General features: G+C 47.9%; 4 protein-coding genes across 5 annotated transcripts; 2 read left to right on the forward strand and 2 right to left on the reverse strand.

Moving 5' to 3' along the window:
• The first annotated feature begins 318 nt into the window (after positions 1 to 318).
• Positions 319 to 5,002, forward strand: LOC117858974 (14-3-3-like protein GF14-E). Of its 2 annotated transcripts, XM_034742139.2 has the most exons (6): positions 1,037 to 1,194; positions 2,974 to 3,424; positions 3,515 to 3,593; positions 3,723 to 3,845; positions 4,389 to 4,505; positions 4,598 to 5,002. In XM_034742139.2, the coding sequence occupies exons 2-6, from the start codon at positions 3,015 to 3,017 to the stop codon at positions 4,655 to 4,657; spliced, it is 789 nt and encodes a 262-aa protein (XP_034598030.1). In that variant the 5' UTR covers positions 1,037 to 1,194; positions 2,974 to 3,014; the 3' UTR covers positions 4,658 to 5,002. The 2 variants fall into 2 exon arrangements, with proteins under 2 accessions (XP_034598036.1, XP_034598030.1); XM_034742145.2 differs by lacking the exons at positions 2,974 to 3,424; positions 3,515 to 3,593; positions 3,723 to 3,845; positions 4,389 to 4,505; positions 4,598 to 5,002 and adding an exon at positions 1,449 to 2,699 and having other exon boundaries at positions 319 to 1,194.
• A 1,061-nt stretch (positions 5,003 to 6,063) lies between these two features.
• Positions 6,064 to 7,136, forward strand: LOC117855483 (uncharacterized). The gene is made up of 2 exons (XM_034737854.2): positions 6,064 to 6,466; positions 6,579 to 7,136. Exons 1-2 carry the CDS (start codon positions 6,064 to 6,066, stop codon positions 6,710 to 6,712), a joined length of 537 nt encoding a protein of 178 aa, XP_034593745.1. The 3' UTR covers positions 6,713 to 7,136.
• A 99-nt stretch (positions 7,137 to 7,235) lies between these two features.
• On the reverse strand, positions 7,236 to 10,648 carry LOC117841435 (uncharacterized). The gene is made up of 2 exons (XM_034721794.2): positions 9,972 to 10,648; positions 7,236 to 7,684 (listed from the first exon to the last, which is right to left on the reverse strand). Exons 1-2 carry the CDS (start codon positions 10,410 to 10,412, stop codon positions 7,523 to 7,525), a joined length of 603 nt encoding a protein of 200 aa, XP_034577685.1. The 5' UTR covers positions 10,413 to 10,648; the 3' UTR covers positions 7,236 to 7,522.
• Positions 10,649 to 14,037: 3,389 nt separating this feature from the next.
• LOC117865448 (prohibitin-3, mitochondrial) lies at positions 14,038 to 15,242 on the reverse strand. Its single transcript, XM_034749684.2, has one exon. It carries the CDS (start codon positions 15,096 to 15,098, stop codon positions 14,250 to 14,252), a length of 849 nt encoding a protein of 282 aa, XP_034605575.1. The 5' UTR covers positions 15,099 to 15,242; the 3' UTR covers positions 14,038 to 14,249.
• Positions 15,243 to 17,989: the final 2,747 nt, after the last annotated feature.

Consider the following 17,989-nt stretch of genomic DNA (forward strand, 5'->3'; position numbering starts at 1 on the left):
TGTCGCCGTCCGGCGCTGTGACGGCGTCAGAGCGTCCACTGAGCAGCATGACTGTAGGATACTGCGATTCTGCCCCGATCGCAGTCCACCGTTTCTTGGTAGGGCCCACCGCCACTGCAAAACCAAGCCCCTACTCCTCCTGCATGGTCACGATTTTTTATCCTTAACTCCAGCCATAGCCTCAACTCAAAGTCCCTACTTTTATTATGACAGATATGGTCCACCTGTCAGTTTCTACATTTTTTTTTCCTTTTATTTTTTTTCTTATCCTTATCTCTTTCCTATTCCGTATGTTCTTGCTCCTTGTGTTTGCATCTCTCTCGATGAATTCGTTCACGTCCGGCGGAGGAACTCTCTCCCGTGGAAGCCCTCTGACCCTGCATGGCCCCGCAAAGGAGTACAGGCCTAGCAGAGGAGCTCAAGCCCAACCATCCCTGCGGCTCGGGACAGCGGAAGGCGGCAGATCTAGGTAGTGTCGGCCTCGTGTGGGCTTCAAGCGGCGTCGATTATCGAAATTGATGCTTGAGCGATGTCAAATGGAGCTCGAGCTCTTCGACCTCGGCAGCCACCGTGCGAGTCCCAGCACCCTCTGCATGCTCCTTGCTCCTCAATTCGATTTGCGTCGGAACCGGATTTGCCGCTCGATTTGTCAGCAACAAATCGAGCTCGAGCTCAAGTTGCCGTTTCCTAGCATGGTACGGCGGGCGGTGCTGCTGCGTGTGTAGGAGTTGTGGCGGAGGAGCGATGCCGCCACCGAAGGGGCCAGGGCGGCGCACGAGAACGGCGTGCGTGGAAGGGACAGACGTGCGCGATAGGTGAAACCGAAGAACCGATCAAGTAGACACATCCGCACATCCGCAGACACCCGCAAGAGAAGGGGTTTGGAAGGAAAAAGTAGGAGGCCTCCCTGGAGTGAGAGACCCTGCTGGACTTGGATTTTTGGCTGGCGGTCCCTATTTTTTAGCAGGGGCTCGGATCTCACCCAACCCCCAGTGACATCGTGGGACCAGGTTGCCAGGGTCCGCGGCGCGTCGTCTCGTAGACCGTAAGGACGCGTGTCGAGGTTTCATTGGACGGAGGACGCCTTCTTATACTGACCCTGCGCCTCCGTGGTGAGAGCAGGAAACAGAAAGCTGAAAGCGAGAAGCATCCCCCCACCCCCCAAAAGGGGAAACCAGCAGCAGCAGCGCGGAGGTAAACTATCAGTTCCCCTCAAATTCCTCTTCCGTCCCTCTCGAATTTATTCAATCCTACCCTGAATTCGGCGCATTGGTAGTGCGATCGAGCCATATCTGGTGTGTTTTTGAGCTTCCTCGAGCTTGACCGGCCGAATCTGCGCTGGTTTCTGGTGGGGGTTTGGGGGAATCTCGGGGTGTTTCTAGTGCTGATGCCGTCGAGCTCGAATCATTCCCAGTGTGTAGATAGATAAACTACCCTGCTTCCCGCAGGTTCATCCGCCTCGCCTCGCAAGCAGCGGCTGATCCACGAGCAAGGGGGTTAAGCTCCCTCGAATCTCCAGTCATGAAGTTGCGCTCGGATTCCTCGGGCGGGGGCGACGACCACCGGACCACGGCCGCCGCCGCCGCCGCCACGGGGGGTGGCGGCTCGGGCGAGCCGAGTAAGAAGCAGCGGACGGAGGAGCCGCCCTCCAGCTCCAGCGGGGCGGGGGAGTGCTCGTCCTCGTCCGCGTCCGTGCAGGCTCCACCGCCGCCGACGCAGCGGGAGCCGTCGGCGCAGGATGCAAGAGAGGGCGAGCAGCCGCCGCCGGGTGATGATGCAGAAGTAGGGGGCGAGCAGGAGAGGGTGCCGGATCTCGGGGAAGACCTGGTGTTCGAGGTGCTGATGCGAGCGGAGGCGCGGACGCTGGCGACCGCGGCATGCGTGAACCGGGGCTGGCGGCAGCTGGCGCGGGACGAGCGCCTGTGGGAGGCGGCGTGCGTGCGGGAGTGTTCAAACCTCGGATTCTCCGAGCAGATGCTTCGCATGGTCGTGCTCTCGTTCGGTGGCTTTCGCCGCCTGTACGAGCTCTACATCCGTCCGGTCCAGCGGCGTGCTGCAGGCGCGCCGCCCGGGCAACGGAGGGTTCAGGTGCCGGTGAGGTTGGGCCCGGATCAGGTCCAAGTTTCACTGTCTATGCTCTCCACATCATTCTTTTTGAAGATGCCGAATGCCCCCCCTCCACCTAAGAAGGACAAGGATAACGATAGAGATAAGAATGGAGGTGGACAGTGTGGGTGATGAAGCTTGAAAAAATAGCGAGCCTACCTTCCAAGCATCATCATCACAAGCTGCAAATGCAGTATTAGGTGGCCAGATCATGGATCCTTACTGCATTTGTGGTAATTAGAATGCGATAGTATTGTTTGATCAGTGGATGGAAAGGACTGTGGATCCTGTACTGATGGGGAGGCAGATAAGCTGAGTGCGATGGGATTGAAGGGGTTGCAGTAGTTTCTTGAATAGCTGCCAAATCTATGTGATGTACCTGCTAAATTACGCACCATTAGCTGATGTGTAAAGTTTCCTTCAAATATATGTGCCAAGAGAGCAGCATGCATTGTCCTCGTTGTGCTGTTGTGCTATGTACTTGTCGAATTCCCATGGGTCAGAGACTCACTTTGCCTGTAAAGAACTTTCTCACTCATGGAAAGGGAAAGGTTTATATGTTTAAGCATAATAACTTAATAATTTGAGGAATAGCTGAGGTGTTGATTTCTGCTACTAAAGTTCAGTTTAGTACTGTTTTTATGCTACTGTTTGGTTTATTAAGCAAACATGATGCTTGCTGTATACTGATTTACAATGTTTCTTCAGAGGAGTTATGTATGATACAGTTGTATGTGGACACATGTAGTTCATTTCTTATGGATCCATCTTTGTAAGATGTAAAGTTTACAAAATGCTTCACTATTGTTTATTTTTGGTGTGGTTATTAACATTTAACTCACCAAATTTTTTCCTTAAATCCTCCAGTTTGACCTTTGGTGGACTGTTAGAAACCATAAACAGTGAAGATGTCGCAGCCTGCTGAGCTTTCCCGTGAGGAAAACATTTACATGGCTAAGCTTGCAGAGCAGGCTGAGAGGTATGAGGAGATGGTTGAGTTCATGGAGAAGGTGGCTAAGGCAGTTGATTCTGAGGAGCTTACTGTGGAGGAGCGCAACCTTCTGTCAGTTGCTTACAAGAATGTCATTGGAGCCCGGCGTGCCTCATGGCGCATCATATCCTCCATTGAGCAGAAAGAAGAGGGTCGTGGCAATGAGGACCGTGTCACTCTTATTAAGGACTACCGTAGCAAGATAGAAGTTGAACTCACCAAGATCTGTGATGGAATTCTCAAGCTCCTTGATTCCCACCTTGTCCCCTCATCCACAGCTCCAGAGTCCAAGGTCTTCTACCTCAAGATGAAGGGTGACTACTACAGGTATTAAAATAATACTATTGGCATTTTCTATCTCTCTCTCTCTTTTTTGCTGCATTGTTGTATCATTTTGGTTGAATCAATGTATAACAGGTACCTTGCGGAGTTTAAAACTGGATCTGAGAGGAAGGATGCAGCTGAGAACACCATGGTGGCATACAAAGCTGCTCAGGTTATTTGCTTGTACTGCATTCGCACTCCTAATGTTAAATTTTGTTGGATGGGGCATTATATTTTTCATATGCCCAATTCATCATTCAGTGTATTGTGTTGCTAATACTTTTTCTGCCAAACCTTTCAGGATATTGCACTGGCAGAGCTGTCCCCCACTCATCCTATTAGGCTTGGGCTGGCACTCAACTTCTCAGTATTTTATTACGAGATCCTCAACTCTCCTGACCGTGCTTGCAATCTTGCCAAGCAGGTTTGATTTCTAGATCCACTACATGAACCGTGTACTGCTTTTCATTGGTCATTTCAATCCTTATGAAAATACGAACTGAATGCGAGCTATGTGGATTTATGGGCCTGAGGATATTATGCATTTCACAGTTCAACACAACTGTTGTGAATAATTTGGGTTGAGTTTAATCAAAACTAGTGCAATACATCAGGAATTTGTTTATAGACAATATGAGCAACTAAAGGTGTGGTAGATCTGAACTAACGGTGAAGACAGGTGATAGTGCATCATGATCAACTAAATGCCATTTGTAAACTTCTTAATACATTTAAGCAAAATTTAGATCAAGTGGCTAATGATGAGCCAGAAGAATAAGTGCAAGCAACTAACAATGCATTATTCTGTTGAGTTAATTTTCTTGATCCAGTTAAGGTTTGCCATTGGGTGGACCCTCCTTTCCCTCCTTAATCTTCTTGAGAACTCGGGCCGTCCCTTTCCTATTTAGTAGAGCTATATACCAGTCTTAAATATTCGTGGTCGCTTATTCTGCCTTGATTGCTCCAGGCTTTTGATGAGGCAATCTCAGAGCTGGACACCCTGAGTGAGGAATCCTACAAGGACAGCACTCTGATCATGCAGCTTCTGCGTGATAACTTGACCCTGTGGACTTCAGACATCACGGTATCTCCATCCTAGCATATTTCCACTTAAGTCCTTTTTATTTTCTGGAGTCATCGTGTATATATATTCAAATTCCATTTGCTTGGCTCTAGGAGGATGCTGCCGATGACATCAAGGAGGCTCCCAAGGGCGAGTCTGGAGATGGGCAGTAAAGATGATCCATGTGCCCAGAAACTACATTTCAGTGTTCGTCTACTAGTGAATCTGCCAATGTGCTATGGGTTCTTGTTTCGTTGGTATAGGCTGTATTGTTGCTTGTGATAGCTGGAAATTGGAGACTCCCATTTGTGTCGTGCTTGAAAGGCTTGCGAGTAGCTTGCTGGTTGGCAGGTGTTGTCAAGCTACACTTGGTTGAGGGAGGGAACCTTTATTTATTTGGATTATTGGTGTTACTTTGTATTTGTAGGTTGAGTCCTGTTGCTCGTCTCCATGTTCGTCTCTTTTCTATTGTTGATTTTGATGTATTTCCGTAAATGCGCATGATGCTCCGAACTGAACTAGTTTTTGCCGTCTGATTGTGATGCTGGATGTTGGGAGTGACCTTCGCCCTCTGTAACCTGCAACCACTTCCTTTCTCCTAGGACGGCAACAAATTTTCTTTTAAAAGACGAATACAAGTCTTGAAGCTATTGTCTGCCCTTATATGACTGCTCGGATCTCAACGCAATCCAGCTCCTATTCAGCGTTTTATATTTTACATGTTTCATGGTGAGCAGATCAATCTCGTCAGGAGATAACTGGGAGATCCCAGAGCCGTCTTACGAGTCCTTGCGGCTTAGACCAATTCGATGGAAGAGGGTTTCAAAACGATGGACAAATATGATCGATGACGGAGCCGGATCTAACAGAATTTGATGGGATGAGTGACCCAAGCTGCCGAATTTCCCTAGCAAGTACAGAGTTTATTCGTAACCCGTTCATTTTTTTTTCTCCAGTACATGCACGCACATGAAGGAGATGGCGCTTCGCTTCCATCCACATGAAGCAACAGCGAATGACACAGGGACAGTTCTGCTTCAGTAGAAGAGGGAGGAGCTGACTGATCTGAAAGATTAAAGTTTGAGGAGGAAAAAGAAGTTGTGCTTTTGTTGTAGGAAAAGGCTATCTGATTTTTAGGCAGGATCTACTTTCGAAACTCTGTAATCGTAGTGCTATCTCCATTGAGCAGACCCTCGGTGTCTTCTCTCTGATGATTTATCCTCTACAGCTTTAATTTTGTTTCTGAACTCGCGTTTTGCGTGTAAGACTATGTAATTTCTTTATGATCACAAGTAATGAAGTAATGAAATTCGGGCATGGCGCCGGCCTTCAGTGGGGAAAAAAAAAGTACATGCACGCACACTACACTCGACCTGTGGACATACCGTCTCTCTCTTTGCCTGAAATAACGTCCTCCTTCTGGCCACCGCGCCCGTCCGCGCGCGCGGGCAGGCAGGGGTTTGACAAAGTCAAACGGGGAGGGCCCAGCAGATCTTGCAGCTCCCCCTGAACCTCGCATCGTCACTCACACACACACACACACACACGGTCCGCGATCGTCCCGAAGCCCGCGCCAACGATGCGTCGATGCGCGCGCCTCGCCGCGCTCCTCCTCCTCCTCGTCGCCGACACCGTCGCCTCCTCCCGCACGGAGGCCACGTCCACGTCCACGGCCACGCCCAGCGGCGCCCCGGGGTCGGCGGGCGCCCCGGAAGGCGTGCCGTCGGAGCCACTGCCGCCGTGCCTGGAGGAGCTGCTGCCGTGCACGGCGTACCTCAAGACCTCCAAGCACCCCTCGCCGACGTGCTGCACCGCCATGCACAACGCCGCCGCCGCCGAGATGCCGTGCCTCTGCCACCTCTTCGCCGACCCGAAGCTGCTCACCATCTTCAACGTCACCCGGGACCAGATGTTCAGGCTCCCCGCCCGCTGCGGTCTGCCCGTCGGCTGCCGCGCCGGGGCCTCCCAAGACCACGACCCAGGTCAGCTCATTCATATCTGTAGCCACCCGATCCCCTCCAGGCCTCCACACTGCACCGATATGATCCATGGCATCTCACACTTGAATGATGCTCGTGCCTGTGAATAATGCAGTCGTGGAAGCGCCGCCGCCGCCGGCAGGGACGCACCAGCACCATCACGGTGGTGCTTCGTCGAGGAGCAGCGAGTTCTGGAGCGTCTGGGGCGTGGTCGCATCGCTGGTGGTGCCCATGGCTGCGGTATTCTAGGCTGTTTTGGATGATCTCGAGCCGATTCCTTTTTTTTTTGGGCTACCTGCAGACCGATCTCTGCTGCTATTGATTTTTAGCGTTGTCATGTGGTGCTGTTTTATCGCTTCAGTTAGTTAATAGACAGATAGCATCTATCTTAGATGTAATAGTGATAGATAGGAAGTACACTGTCATGCAGATTAGCTGAACAAAATGAATGTTGAACACTCGGTACAATTTTTTCCCTCATCAGTTCCATGTACCATGATGCCAATGCAGATCAGATGTAAATATTGGTCTTTAATGCTTTATCAGACTAGATGTATAATAATCGAGAAAATAATTTCAGGCTTCATTAGTCCATATGTTTCTGAACATGCAATTTCAGACATTCTAAATCCTAAAAAATGGTGAAGTAGCAGACCAAAGAAGGGAGCATCCATCAGAACAGTTATATTAACTGAATGCATCTACTACAGCTGGGCAACTGATGACAATCTCACATCCTCGAGCTCGAGGTTCGCCACCACAGGCTACAAGCTTAGAGATCAAACTGATTCCGAATCGAACAAAGGTTACTGAACATTACAGGATGCGAAAGAAAATTTCCCTCGCACCAAAGAACTGAGTCAAGTAACAGCCTGAAAGCTAATGTTAAGGTTTACATGGCAGATTAGTGCATAGTACATGGAAGATTGTTACAGCAGATTGGTTCCTAAATATTTGCATGGAGGGCGATGATTGTTCTACACTTCTACTCTCCTTAAACCTTCTGCAGTTAAATGTCGGATACAGAATACGCTAGCTAGTAGACTGGTTCATGGCCCCTCATCGTGGATGGCCTAATGGCTCAACGGCAGTTCTGAAGAGAAGAATATAGGCCTTGTCCACTGAGAAGTATAAGAAACCTCCCAATGAGTGTGTCACATAGGAACCAAAGCTTGTTCCGACAATGCAATGCCAAGCAGGACCATATGCTGTGTCAAATTCCTGCAAGATGGAAGCAACATTCAGTTATAACTTTTATACATCATGAAAAAATTGGTTTTGTACAGTCGCTAAGTAATTTCATACCAAATGCCAGGGTTAAACAATCAGCTAATATGCGCAACCTATGTTCTGGAAAGCATCATCCTGTTGTTACCAGCAGACTACATGGAATAAGTTATAGGACCCAGATTACAGGCTACATGAAGCTCCTAGTCAGAGGAATGGTTATAGGTCCTCTGGCTTACAGGTTACATGAAGCTACTAGTCAGAGGAATGGTTATAATTATGAGGCCACATTATAAAAGACACAGATACAACAAGTTAGCACATTCTCACTTAGTCTTGTCTTCCTTGTGCCTGAATATATTATGCGAGAACATTCAGAGGAAAAAATTGGCAATGATGGGTGTGACTAGGACTACCAGGAATCGCCAATGTGCCCTGATTTCAGCATTTATCCTTTAGGGTTCCACTTCCACATCCCCTTATAAGAGCATCAGCTATAGCATAAGATGCTAAGTTAGCCAGATGAGACTATGCACTGGATAAGTTCATCTTGTGTAAGTACATGGATCAAAACTGTTGACGCTTTTTCTGGTCAACACACTGAATGCGCTAGATCGCGCGGTCGTCGAAACGTTCCTCGCATGGCTCCTGTCCTTGGCCGGTCAGACCGGTCAGGGAGGCCGGTCAAACCGGTTTGCACAGGGGCAACGTGAAAACCTAAGATCACCACCCTGGGAGGGACCCCGTCAGGGATGATGCACCTAGGGTTGCTCTGGGATCGGTAGGCCACTCAGAACCTCCTCAGCCGCCGTGGAAACGAAAGAGGAAAGCAAAGGGGTTGGAAAAGATTAGGGTTTGGAGATAAAAGTAAAGTAAATGTTTTGATCGATTGGGTGTTAGCCTCAATTGACCGCGGCCCTTTATATTTATAGGGTGGGGAGGTCTTGCTCTGCAAGGAAATCCCTTTACAAACCTTAATCTACAAGGATTCCTCAAATCTACTCGGACTAGGGTTGGACCGGTCAGACCGCCTAGACCTACCGGTCAGACCGGTTGACTTTGCCAGACCAGCTACAGGACCCTGGATCGGTCAGACCGCTTGGTGGAACCGGTCTGACCGGTTGGTCCCAGCTTGATCAGCTTGCTGCCAATTTCGGGCTCCAACAAAAACATACATAATTTTGCCAGGCATTATTGATCAGATATCATTTTAACTACCATAGTCGTCAAGATTTCTCTCAACCTTTAGTTTTAGGCATGCTTGTGAGTTCTGACCAATATCTTAGAGGATAATTCCATGTTTACACATGTAGTTACAGTGAGTAGACAAGACAAAAGGATTATATGGTAAGGAAAACATCATAAATGGACGAGACATTATTCACATGGGGAATAGGAAACCAGATTCATTCAACACATGTGCAATCTCAAAACTAACCTATCAGTTAGCTCCACAATTAACATATACTGAATGCAGCAGGCCCACACGAATAGAGATCGATAGCTACATAGATACGGATGTCACAGTTGCATTTGTGGTGCATGAGGCTAAGTAACATTATCAAGGTTGGGACCAAATACCCATCTCTAACTGAAAGACATATCAGCATTGTCAGTATCCTCAACATGCCCCTTTCAGTTGTTCAAATAAACGCGGCGTCACAATCATGTATCTTCACTAGCTAAAGTTAGCCTAAGATGCAAACATGACAATCCATGACTAGCTTCCTCTACCATAGTCTCCCCTTTTTACTTTTAGGTCATAGCTACTGTGGTAGAGCGAACAAACCCAGTCGATAAATAGCACGCGACAAGAAGGATTTACATGGCAGGGCATAGCGGTAGCAAATCAATTATGCTCTGAATAAGCTAGCAACACAAGCTGTCAAACCAGAACTCATAGCGCCATCCTGACACAAGCACCTCTAGGAATTCCATTTCATCCCGGGGGAACAAAACAAAGTGAATGTCAAAAGTGGATCTCTGATTTAAAACCCTCCCCAACAAGGTCTGTCATGAGTTATGACTAGCCAATGTGCGTGGGGAATAGCCACATTCGTGCTCCTACAACTCTAACAGCATTAGTGACACCTGCCCAAATCCAACCCAAATCCCCACCCACATCACTACATCAGGGTCTGCACGGCCCCCCATCCTCTGTACCAGGTGCACTATAAATGGTCACCGGGCGCTCGACATTGCCACAAACCCATGGTACCCTACCTCCCTTCCCCAAGAGAAATTAAAACTAGCGGCTGATGTCTGGGTGGCTAGACAATACCTTCTTGAGCGCGAGCGCGAGGCGCTTGCTGTCGAGGCGCGGCATAGCGGCGATGGCCTCGTAGGCGAGGCGGATGGCGCGGCGCTGCAGCGGCAGGGGCATGTCGGCCGCGCGCACCCGCACCGACACCTTTTTGCTGCCGCCGTCCTCCTCCTTCAGACCCCCCTCGACCTTCCCCTTGATCTGTTTGCCCTCCCCGTCCGCCCCCTCCTCCTTGACCTCCCGCTTCTCCTCCTCCTCCACCGCCAGCGCCGGCTTGGCCTCCTCGCACTTTCCGACCGCGGTCTGCGGCTCGGGCTCCGGTTTCGGTGCCGGCGCCTCAGGCTCAGGCTCTGGCTCGGGAAGTGGAGGGGGGGCGGGGGCGGCGCTGAGCTTGGTGCGCCGGATGAGCGAGCTGAGGTAGCGGCTGCGGCGCTCGAGCTCCTCGGACGCCGGATCCATGTCGTCGGCGGTGGGGGGACGGCGTCTCGGGAGGCCCGCCTCGCGTCAGCCGCGGCGGGCGAGCATGGCTGCTTGGCTCGCTGCCGGTTCGCCCTCGCCCGCCCCCCTGCTGCGGCGCGGTGCCTGGCTGCTTTGCCTGCTTCGGCTGGGTGGGGGGAATGGAGTCGGTCGCGTCGTGGTCCAGTCAAACCACAGGACAGGACCCGCACCGCGGCACTGGCTTCTTGTTCGGGCTCGGGAGGCGGGATGGGGGGCCACGGGGGGAAGTGGGAACCCGGTAGGCCTGGCGGGCCCCACCTTGCTTCCCGCGATTCCGCGAATGGCGACCGCACTGTCGTGTTGACCGCACGGGATCGCGGGGGCCGGGGCACAGGCGCACAGCGAGTTGCGCGGCGCACAGCGAGCGCGTGCAGGAGAGGTTCGACGCCGCCACGTCGAGAGCCAGCCGCTCTCAACGTCCCTAGCTGGATTTGGTGCCGTCCCACCTGTCCAGTGTCAGGACCTGTCACACGGCGCATTTGAAAATCGCGTACCGAGTAAGGGCAAAGAAACACAAGTGTCGTAAAGAAAAAGACTACGCCACTCGTATGGACGGTATGGTCCAGGACTCCAGGCTACCTGATAATCAATCCTGACATATAAAGATGAGTACAGGGAAGTGGACCATAGTCGCTTCCTAGTTGATCCAAATCAACAGGACACGACTGAAAATATCTTCCTACCCAGATACTACTAGCTCTGATTTCTGGAGATCCATCAATAATAAAGCCCTCCTTGGTAGGGCTTCGAGGGAAAGGTCCCGAAAATCTCATTGGCTGGAGCCAAAAGATGGAGAGAGAAAAAAAACGACTCCCCACGGCTTCTTCCCCTCCCGCAGCTGTCCCAGTAGGATGTGCTCCTTAAATTCACAAAAATTACACTCAAAATGCCATTTTGTGCAAGATTGAACTAACCTAAGAACTCCGCGGCCCACCGGACCTGCCATGGCTGATCTTAGCGCACGGCCTGGCAGCCCTAGGGTTGCAGCGATGCGGCGACGCTAGAGCAGCAGGAGCCCACGACGCAGGGTAGCGAGGTAGCGCCATGACGGGGTTGGAGAAGCAGATGAGCGCACGCAGCATGGGGGAGAAGAGGTAGTGCCACGGCGTGGCGGACCTGCAGCAGCGTGGCGCACTAGGGAGCGGAGCAAGTGATGCAGGCACGGATGAAAGTGACGGACGAGCAGGACCGAAGAAGATAAGATTGCTGGAGTGGATAAAGGAACGGAGAAAAAAAAAGAAGAACAAAGGAAGGGAGGAAAAATAAAAAAAAGGAACGGAGAAAAGAGAAACAAAAGAAAAATAAGGAAAAAAATGACCTCCCACGTAGCAACCATAATTTGGGTACACAGGACATTTCACTCTCACATTTATTTTTTAAATTTCTAATGAACTCAAATTTTGAACCAATGCTAACCATCCAATTTAACTATTCAAACAATCCACATAGTTAAGGGCATTAAGGGCGTATAGAACATTTGATCTCTCACATCCATTCCACAGGAGCAGTCGTTTTGCCAAACACTTTTTAGAACAGTATTAGCTTCACCAGAGGAGCCGCAGCCGGAGCCGTTACAGCTACAGATCATAACCCTGCCAAACGAGCACTAAAACAGTGAAGTTTGGCGAACATCCAAACCAAATACGACCTCAGTATTCGTTCAAGTCCAACGCAGTACAATTGTACCCAACAGGCAGTCAGGCAGGCACCAGGCAGCACCGATACGTAAACTCCAATGAAGACGGCTACCGAAATGCAAACATCAAAAACAAGTTTGTCCAGCAAACATTCAGAGAACAAAATGACCAACCAGAACGATTTTGACCCACACGATCAGCGGCAAAACTCTGGGCATCGGTCTGCTAAGAAAAGGGAGAAATAAAACACAGTTCATCATAGTCCAATCGTGGTTCAGCAAACTGGTGGTGTTAATCCGGATACATAAATTTGATACACAGCCGGAAAACGCAAACATTAAAAAACAACAGGTTAAATCTGTCTAATAAAAATTCCAAGGAAACGACGAAACTGTGGATTTTGCCCCCGCACGATCAGCAGAACAATTCTGGACATTGCTGGTTTGCAACAGAAAAGAGCCGGAACAAAACGCATTTCATCATCGTTCAATCATGTTTCAGGAAACTGGGCACTGTAGCACTATTAGGACATGATCCAGGGAACAGAGCAGCACCAATTGCATGATCATCATGTACCAGCTCTATATGCACAATGGCATGATCGAACACCTGGATAAATATCCATGGTAAACCAGAGAAAAAGCTTGCTGAGACTCAGTAAACCTCATGCAAAGTTCATCAGGGACTAGAGAACGACATAACCAGGAAGACTTGTGTTCCAAAAGAAAGGAAGTGGCTAAATGGGGATGCTAAGGAAATTCTGCCTGCTAACAATCAATAACCATATTTGGATATTACAAGACCAGCACACATCAAGTAGAGTGCAATCACATAGTGCCGAGTTGACACAAACACTACCATACTTGGATATTAAGAATACAAGATCAGCACACACCATGACACTAATAGAATGCAATCACATAGTGCTGGAAGTGAGTTAATACAAACAGTACTCGATGTGTAATGGTTGCTATACGCCTGTACTGCAGACTCAAATTGGTGCCCAGAGAAAAGTGAGTGCACTTGTGCAGATTTCTTAAACAATACTGTATCAGCTCTAGTCCGCTTCAAATTAAAGGTTTACACAAAAATTGTATCAGCTCTAGATTGAAAGTTCCCAGCGAAGACTCTGTCGATTCCAAACTGACTACTACAAGCAGAACTTAAACCACAACAATCAACACCAAAAGAACTTTCATAAGACAGTTGTAGAAAAGAACAAATTAACCATAAGAGCATATGTGCCAGTACAGAACTGCACGCACAACTACAAGCTAACCTTATTCACAGAAGTTCAGATCAGAACTGCTCACGTAACATCTAAAAACATTCAAGAACAGACCCAGATCAGCAAATCAGTGAAGTTAGCATAGGGTAAGGTGTTACTTAAGAGTAACCATTAGATGATTTAAACTTTCAGAAAGGCTTATGCTGTGAAGGGATACATATACTGAAATACATTACATTACTAAATTAAAATTCATGTCACATTACCAAACCTTCATCTATAACATCGTTGTGTATAAACATTCATGCTTCAGAATTGAAAAAAAAAAAGGAAAACGAGCCTGCACAAACTGTATACAACCAAACAGGGGTCTTCTTTGCCTAACAGTTCTACAGTATCTAGCTCACTAACTGCAAATCCAGGAAATCAGCAGCAAGGCAAAGATTAACTGCAAGTAGCTCTATGGCTCAATAAGCAGCTCCATTCTTAATTAAATAGGAAAGGGAACAGATAGCTCCAAACTCCCCACCTCCGTGTCTCTGATTTTCAAAAACAGAGTGCACTGTTTTCAGTTTCACTAGAATGTGCCAGTAAATTTACAGCCACGTTGGACTTAAAATAACCTCATCAACAAGGCATTGTGGAATGCTAATCAAGTTGCTGCTGACCAAATACCATCCCAGCAACAATCAGGGCACCGCAAGCAAGATTAAAAAAATAATTAATCACAACAACAAGTGGAACATAAATAATTTTGGCAACACAATGCAACAATTGTTCGATAGATTCTACATCTGCAGAACTTTATTGGTAGTGCATAATAAAGTCTTTACCAAGTCTCCATCGTACCACAATACCATAACTAAGTCGGTCGATGCATCTGAAATTACTAAAGTAACCGCTAACTAATTGAAGGGGAAATGAACGATCCATTCACCGGGCGGCGTTGAGCCCCAGCAGCATCTGACCGTTGTCGCCGGCGGGGATGTAGGAGACGTTGGGCGAGCGCGCCAGCACGCCGGCAATCTCCTTGGCCGCCTCGATCCTCCTGAGCTCGATCAGTCCGTTGCCGGCGGTGGTTGTGGCCTCGGAGATGAGGCGCGCGGCCTCGCTCTCCCCCTCGGCCCGGACGATGGCGGCGCGCCTCTCCTGGTCCGCGCGCGCGACGAGGAACCTGGAGCGCTCGGCCTCCTGCTGCGCGACCTGCTTCTTCTCGACGGCCTGCGCGAACTCCGGCCCGTAGGCGAGGTGGGTGATGGCGACGTCGTCGAGGACGATGTTGAACTCGCGGGCGCGCTGGGTGAGGGACTCGCGGACGAGCGCCGAGACGTGGGGCCGCTCGGTGAGGAGCTGGTCGGCGTTGAACTGCGCGACGACGGCCTTGAGCACCTCGTTGCCGATGGAGGGGAGGACCTTCTCGTCGTACTCGAGGCCGAGGGAGTTGAAGATCTCCGGGAGGCGGTCGACGTCGGGGCGCGAGAGGACGCGGAGCGTGAGGCTGACCATCTGGAGGTCCTTGGTGCCGGAGGTGGAGGAGAAGCTGTGGGGGCGGGTGCGGATGTCGAATATGAAGGGCTTCTGGAGGATGGGGACCAGGAGGTGGGTGCCCTCCGCCTCCGTCCTCGGGAGCACGCCGCGCAGGCGGTCGAAGATGACGGCGCGCTCCCCGCCGTCCACCGTGTAGAGGGACGTGGAGGCGGCGGACGCCGCCACGCCAATCCCCGCAGCCACCTTCGCAATCCGCGTCAGGAACGACACCGCCGCCTGCCCGCGGCCGGCCATCGCTTCCTCCTCGCTGTTACTTGCGGTGGTGGATTGATCGCTGGTGGTGGAATTCCCTTTGGCTCAGGGGTTTTGGGAGATCCGGCGCCGTGGTGATTGTGAGGTTTTAAAGATGGGCACGGGGCGCCGCATCTCCTCCTACCCCTTTCTTGGCAGAGAAGAAGGTGAAGATGAAGGTTCCAGTCGGATGGGTTAGGTGGACGGTCGGGATGGTTTGGATAGTGGCACCGAGATTCGCGCCTGGGCCTGGTGGGCCTGCTCCGGTTGGGGACTCCCGTTATCTGTTAGAGACTGTGGGCCAGCGCGTCCGCGGAACTGGGCCCCGCCTGATCTAGGTGGCGGCCCGTAGAGATGTGTTGCATTTTTTCCAGGTAACGAAGATTTCTTTCCAAGTGTAGGGTTGCAGAAAAAAAATTAGTGTAGGGAACAAAATACAACCATTTTGAACTAATATACAGAACATACTGTACTAATTACTCCCATTGTTTTATCTTTTACATGAAAAATTCACTCTCGATAGGACAAGACTTTGGTCAACAATTACTGCATTAATATGATAAACTTATAATCATAAGTTTTTAATACAAATATAATAACATCAGTTTTATGTCACAAAAATTCTACATTAATACAATTATTGTTGGAAAAAGGCTTGTTCTAAGAAAACAAAATGCAGGGAGTAGAAAAAATGAATATCACATATAATGCATCATTAGAAATAATGCTACGCCTCAAAGCCTAGAAGACCTAAAAGGATAGAAATATTTCCAAATAAGGAGAAATGTAAACCCTAAGTGTGAAAATTATTCCTTGTTCAAATATGTGTCAATCGTTTATTTCTTTTGTTTTGATGGGAAGAAGTATTAGTCTCATGGTGTTGTGGTTGTGGTGTTGTATATCTACTCTATTTTAGAATAATAAGGTGATGGAGCCTATGTTCATTTGAACATTATTCTCACAGGGCACATGCTAGGACTCGTACCATTCTTAAACTAACAAAAAAATCATAACCGCAAGGCAAATATTTAGTTTTGTTTACTCCCAAACTTTAGGTACACCACATTTCTAGCAAGTCCAAAGAAAAGGAAAGGAAGGTTAAATTTTGTTTGGCACATTCTTAAATGAAATTGTCATAGTTATAAACAAAAATCTAACACATGAAAAAAGGACTCACCATAACAAACGCACCAACTTGCTGGCATGTCCCTTGCAACAAAACATGGTACCATGAATCTACAATAAATATATAGAAAATACACATCACATATTGTATTAGATGAATAAATATATTGCAACACTGCAAAAGAAAACACTACAACCCTATAATCCATACCAATGGCAACAAATAATATGATCTCTTGCATGTAATTTCTATAAATAGAACATTCGCAACTTATTTGGTCTACTGAAACAATTAAGATAACCTTATAAAATAGTGATTTAAATACACTACAGGAACCAACACAAGCATGCACCTCAGTTGTAAACAACCACACTGTCTAGGTTTCCAAAGTGAAAAAAAGAAACAACCATATACACAAATCTCATGTTTATAGGAATACAAGGCTAGAATCTCCTACGTGCAACAAAAAGAAACACCATAGTAGAACACATACAATCTCTACAAGCTCCCTACATTAACACCCTGATAGAAGCCCCAACACTAAAAAAAATACCTAGCTAACAATTGAATGAGGAAGTGAACCATCTTATGAAGACAAGGAAGAAAATATTTTTGAAAGGTCCATTGCTCTATGGGAGTTTACTTTCAAATACATGATTATGTTACAGTCGAGTGGAATTCCTTATTTTACTTTAGATTTTAGCTTTCCTAAATTTAGGTTATAAGAGTGCATTTTTTAATTATATTGGAGGTTCATTTCATCCAAAGAGTAGAAAAATGGCAATTAGAAAAAAGACATATTTACAAGGTGGGAGCTTAAGTACTTGGATTTTCATTGGAAGGTATGGGATAAGCATAGGTTAGTGAAGATCAAATTGACCCTAATAATTTCAATTCTAGTGAAGATCAAATTGACCCTAATAATTCCAATTCCTATAATACCTTCATCTGGAGTTACTTCGCTAAATATAAAACATCTTGAAATAGAGCATTGATTATCTCTTGATTAGCTACAAGGAAAGAAACATTTTACTAATCTTTATTCGGTTGCTAAGATGTGCACACTACATGCAAAGTAGGAGTTACTAGTTTTTTTGTTGGGCTTAAATCCTTTAAAGAGGTTAAGTTTACCAGAGCAATCAAGTCTGCCAGTCATTAGCAAAATATGGTACCATCTACTATATGTTTTATGCTTCCCTAAATCATAGGAACCATGCTAGTACTTGAAAACACATTAGAGCAATGGAGACTTAGAAAAGTCTAATCCTGAATTATACTAACCTGAAGCTGTATTACCTTTGCATCAAGATGTATGGAAGGCATATCTGGTTTTAGATATAGCAACCCTGATTTGCTGGAGGCATAGGAGAAGAGGAGGAAGCAATGGTGGTGGTCCAACTGTTGTGATTGCAATGCACATAAGACGAGTAGCAGAACTAAATGTATATGGAGGGATAGCCACAACAATAACATGGTGCAAGGTAATGTTACGGTGCGGCTTGTTGAGTCAAGGGTGATTGCGGAGCTACTTGGGTTCGTAACTCGGTCTTTTTATAATTGAAGGTGGGTGGTGCCAAACATTAAACGATGATCCAATGAATCTGAACAAACAACATTTTTGTTCCACTGTAAACAGCTCTACTCATTTATTACTTCCAGAAAAAATCTCAAAAGATATCACAATATTTATTACTGCCTAAAAATTTCACAAATACAGAGCATCCATCCATCATTTCAGTTACAAGACGATGCCGTGCGCCCCCCCCCC

Source organism: Setaria viridis, chromosome 1 (assembly GCF_005286985.2).
Source record: "Setaria viridis chromosome 1, Setaria_viridis_v4.0, whole genome shotgun sequence".
Taxonomy (NCBI): Eukaryota; Viridiplantae; Streptophyta; class Magnoliopsida; order Poales; family Poaceae; genus Setaria; species Setaria viridis.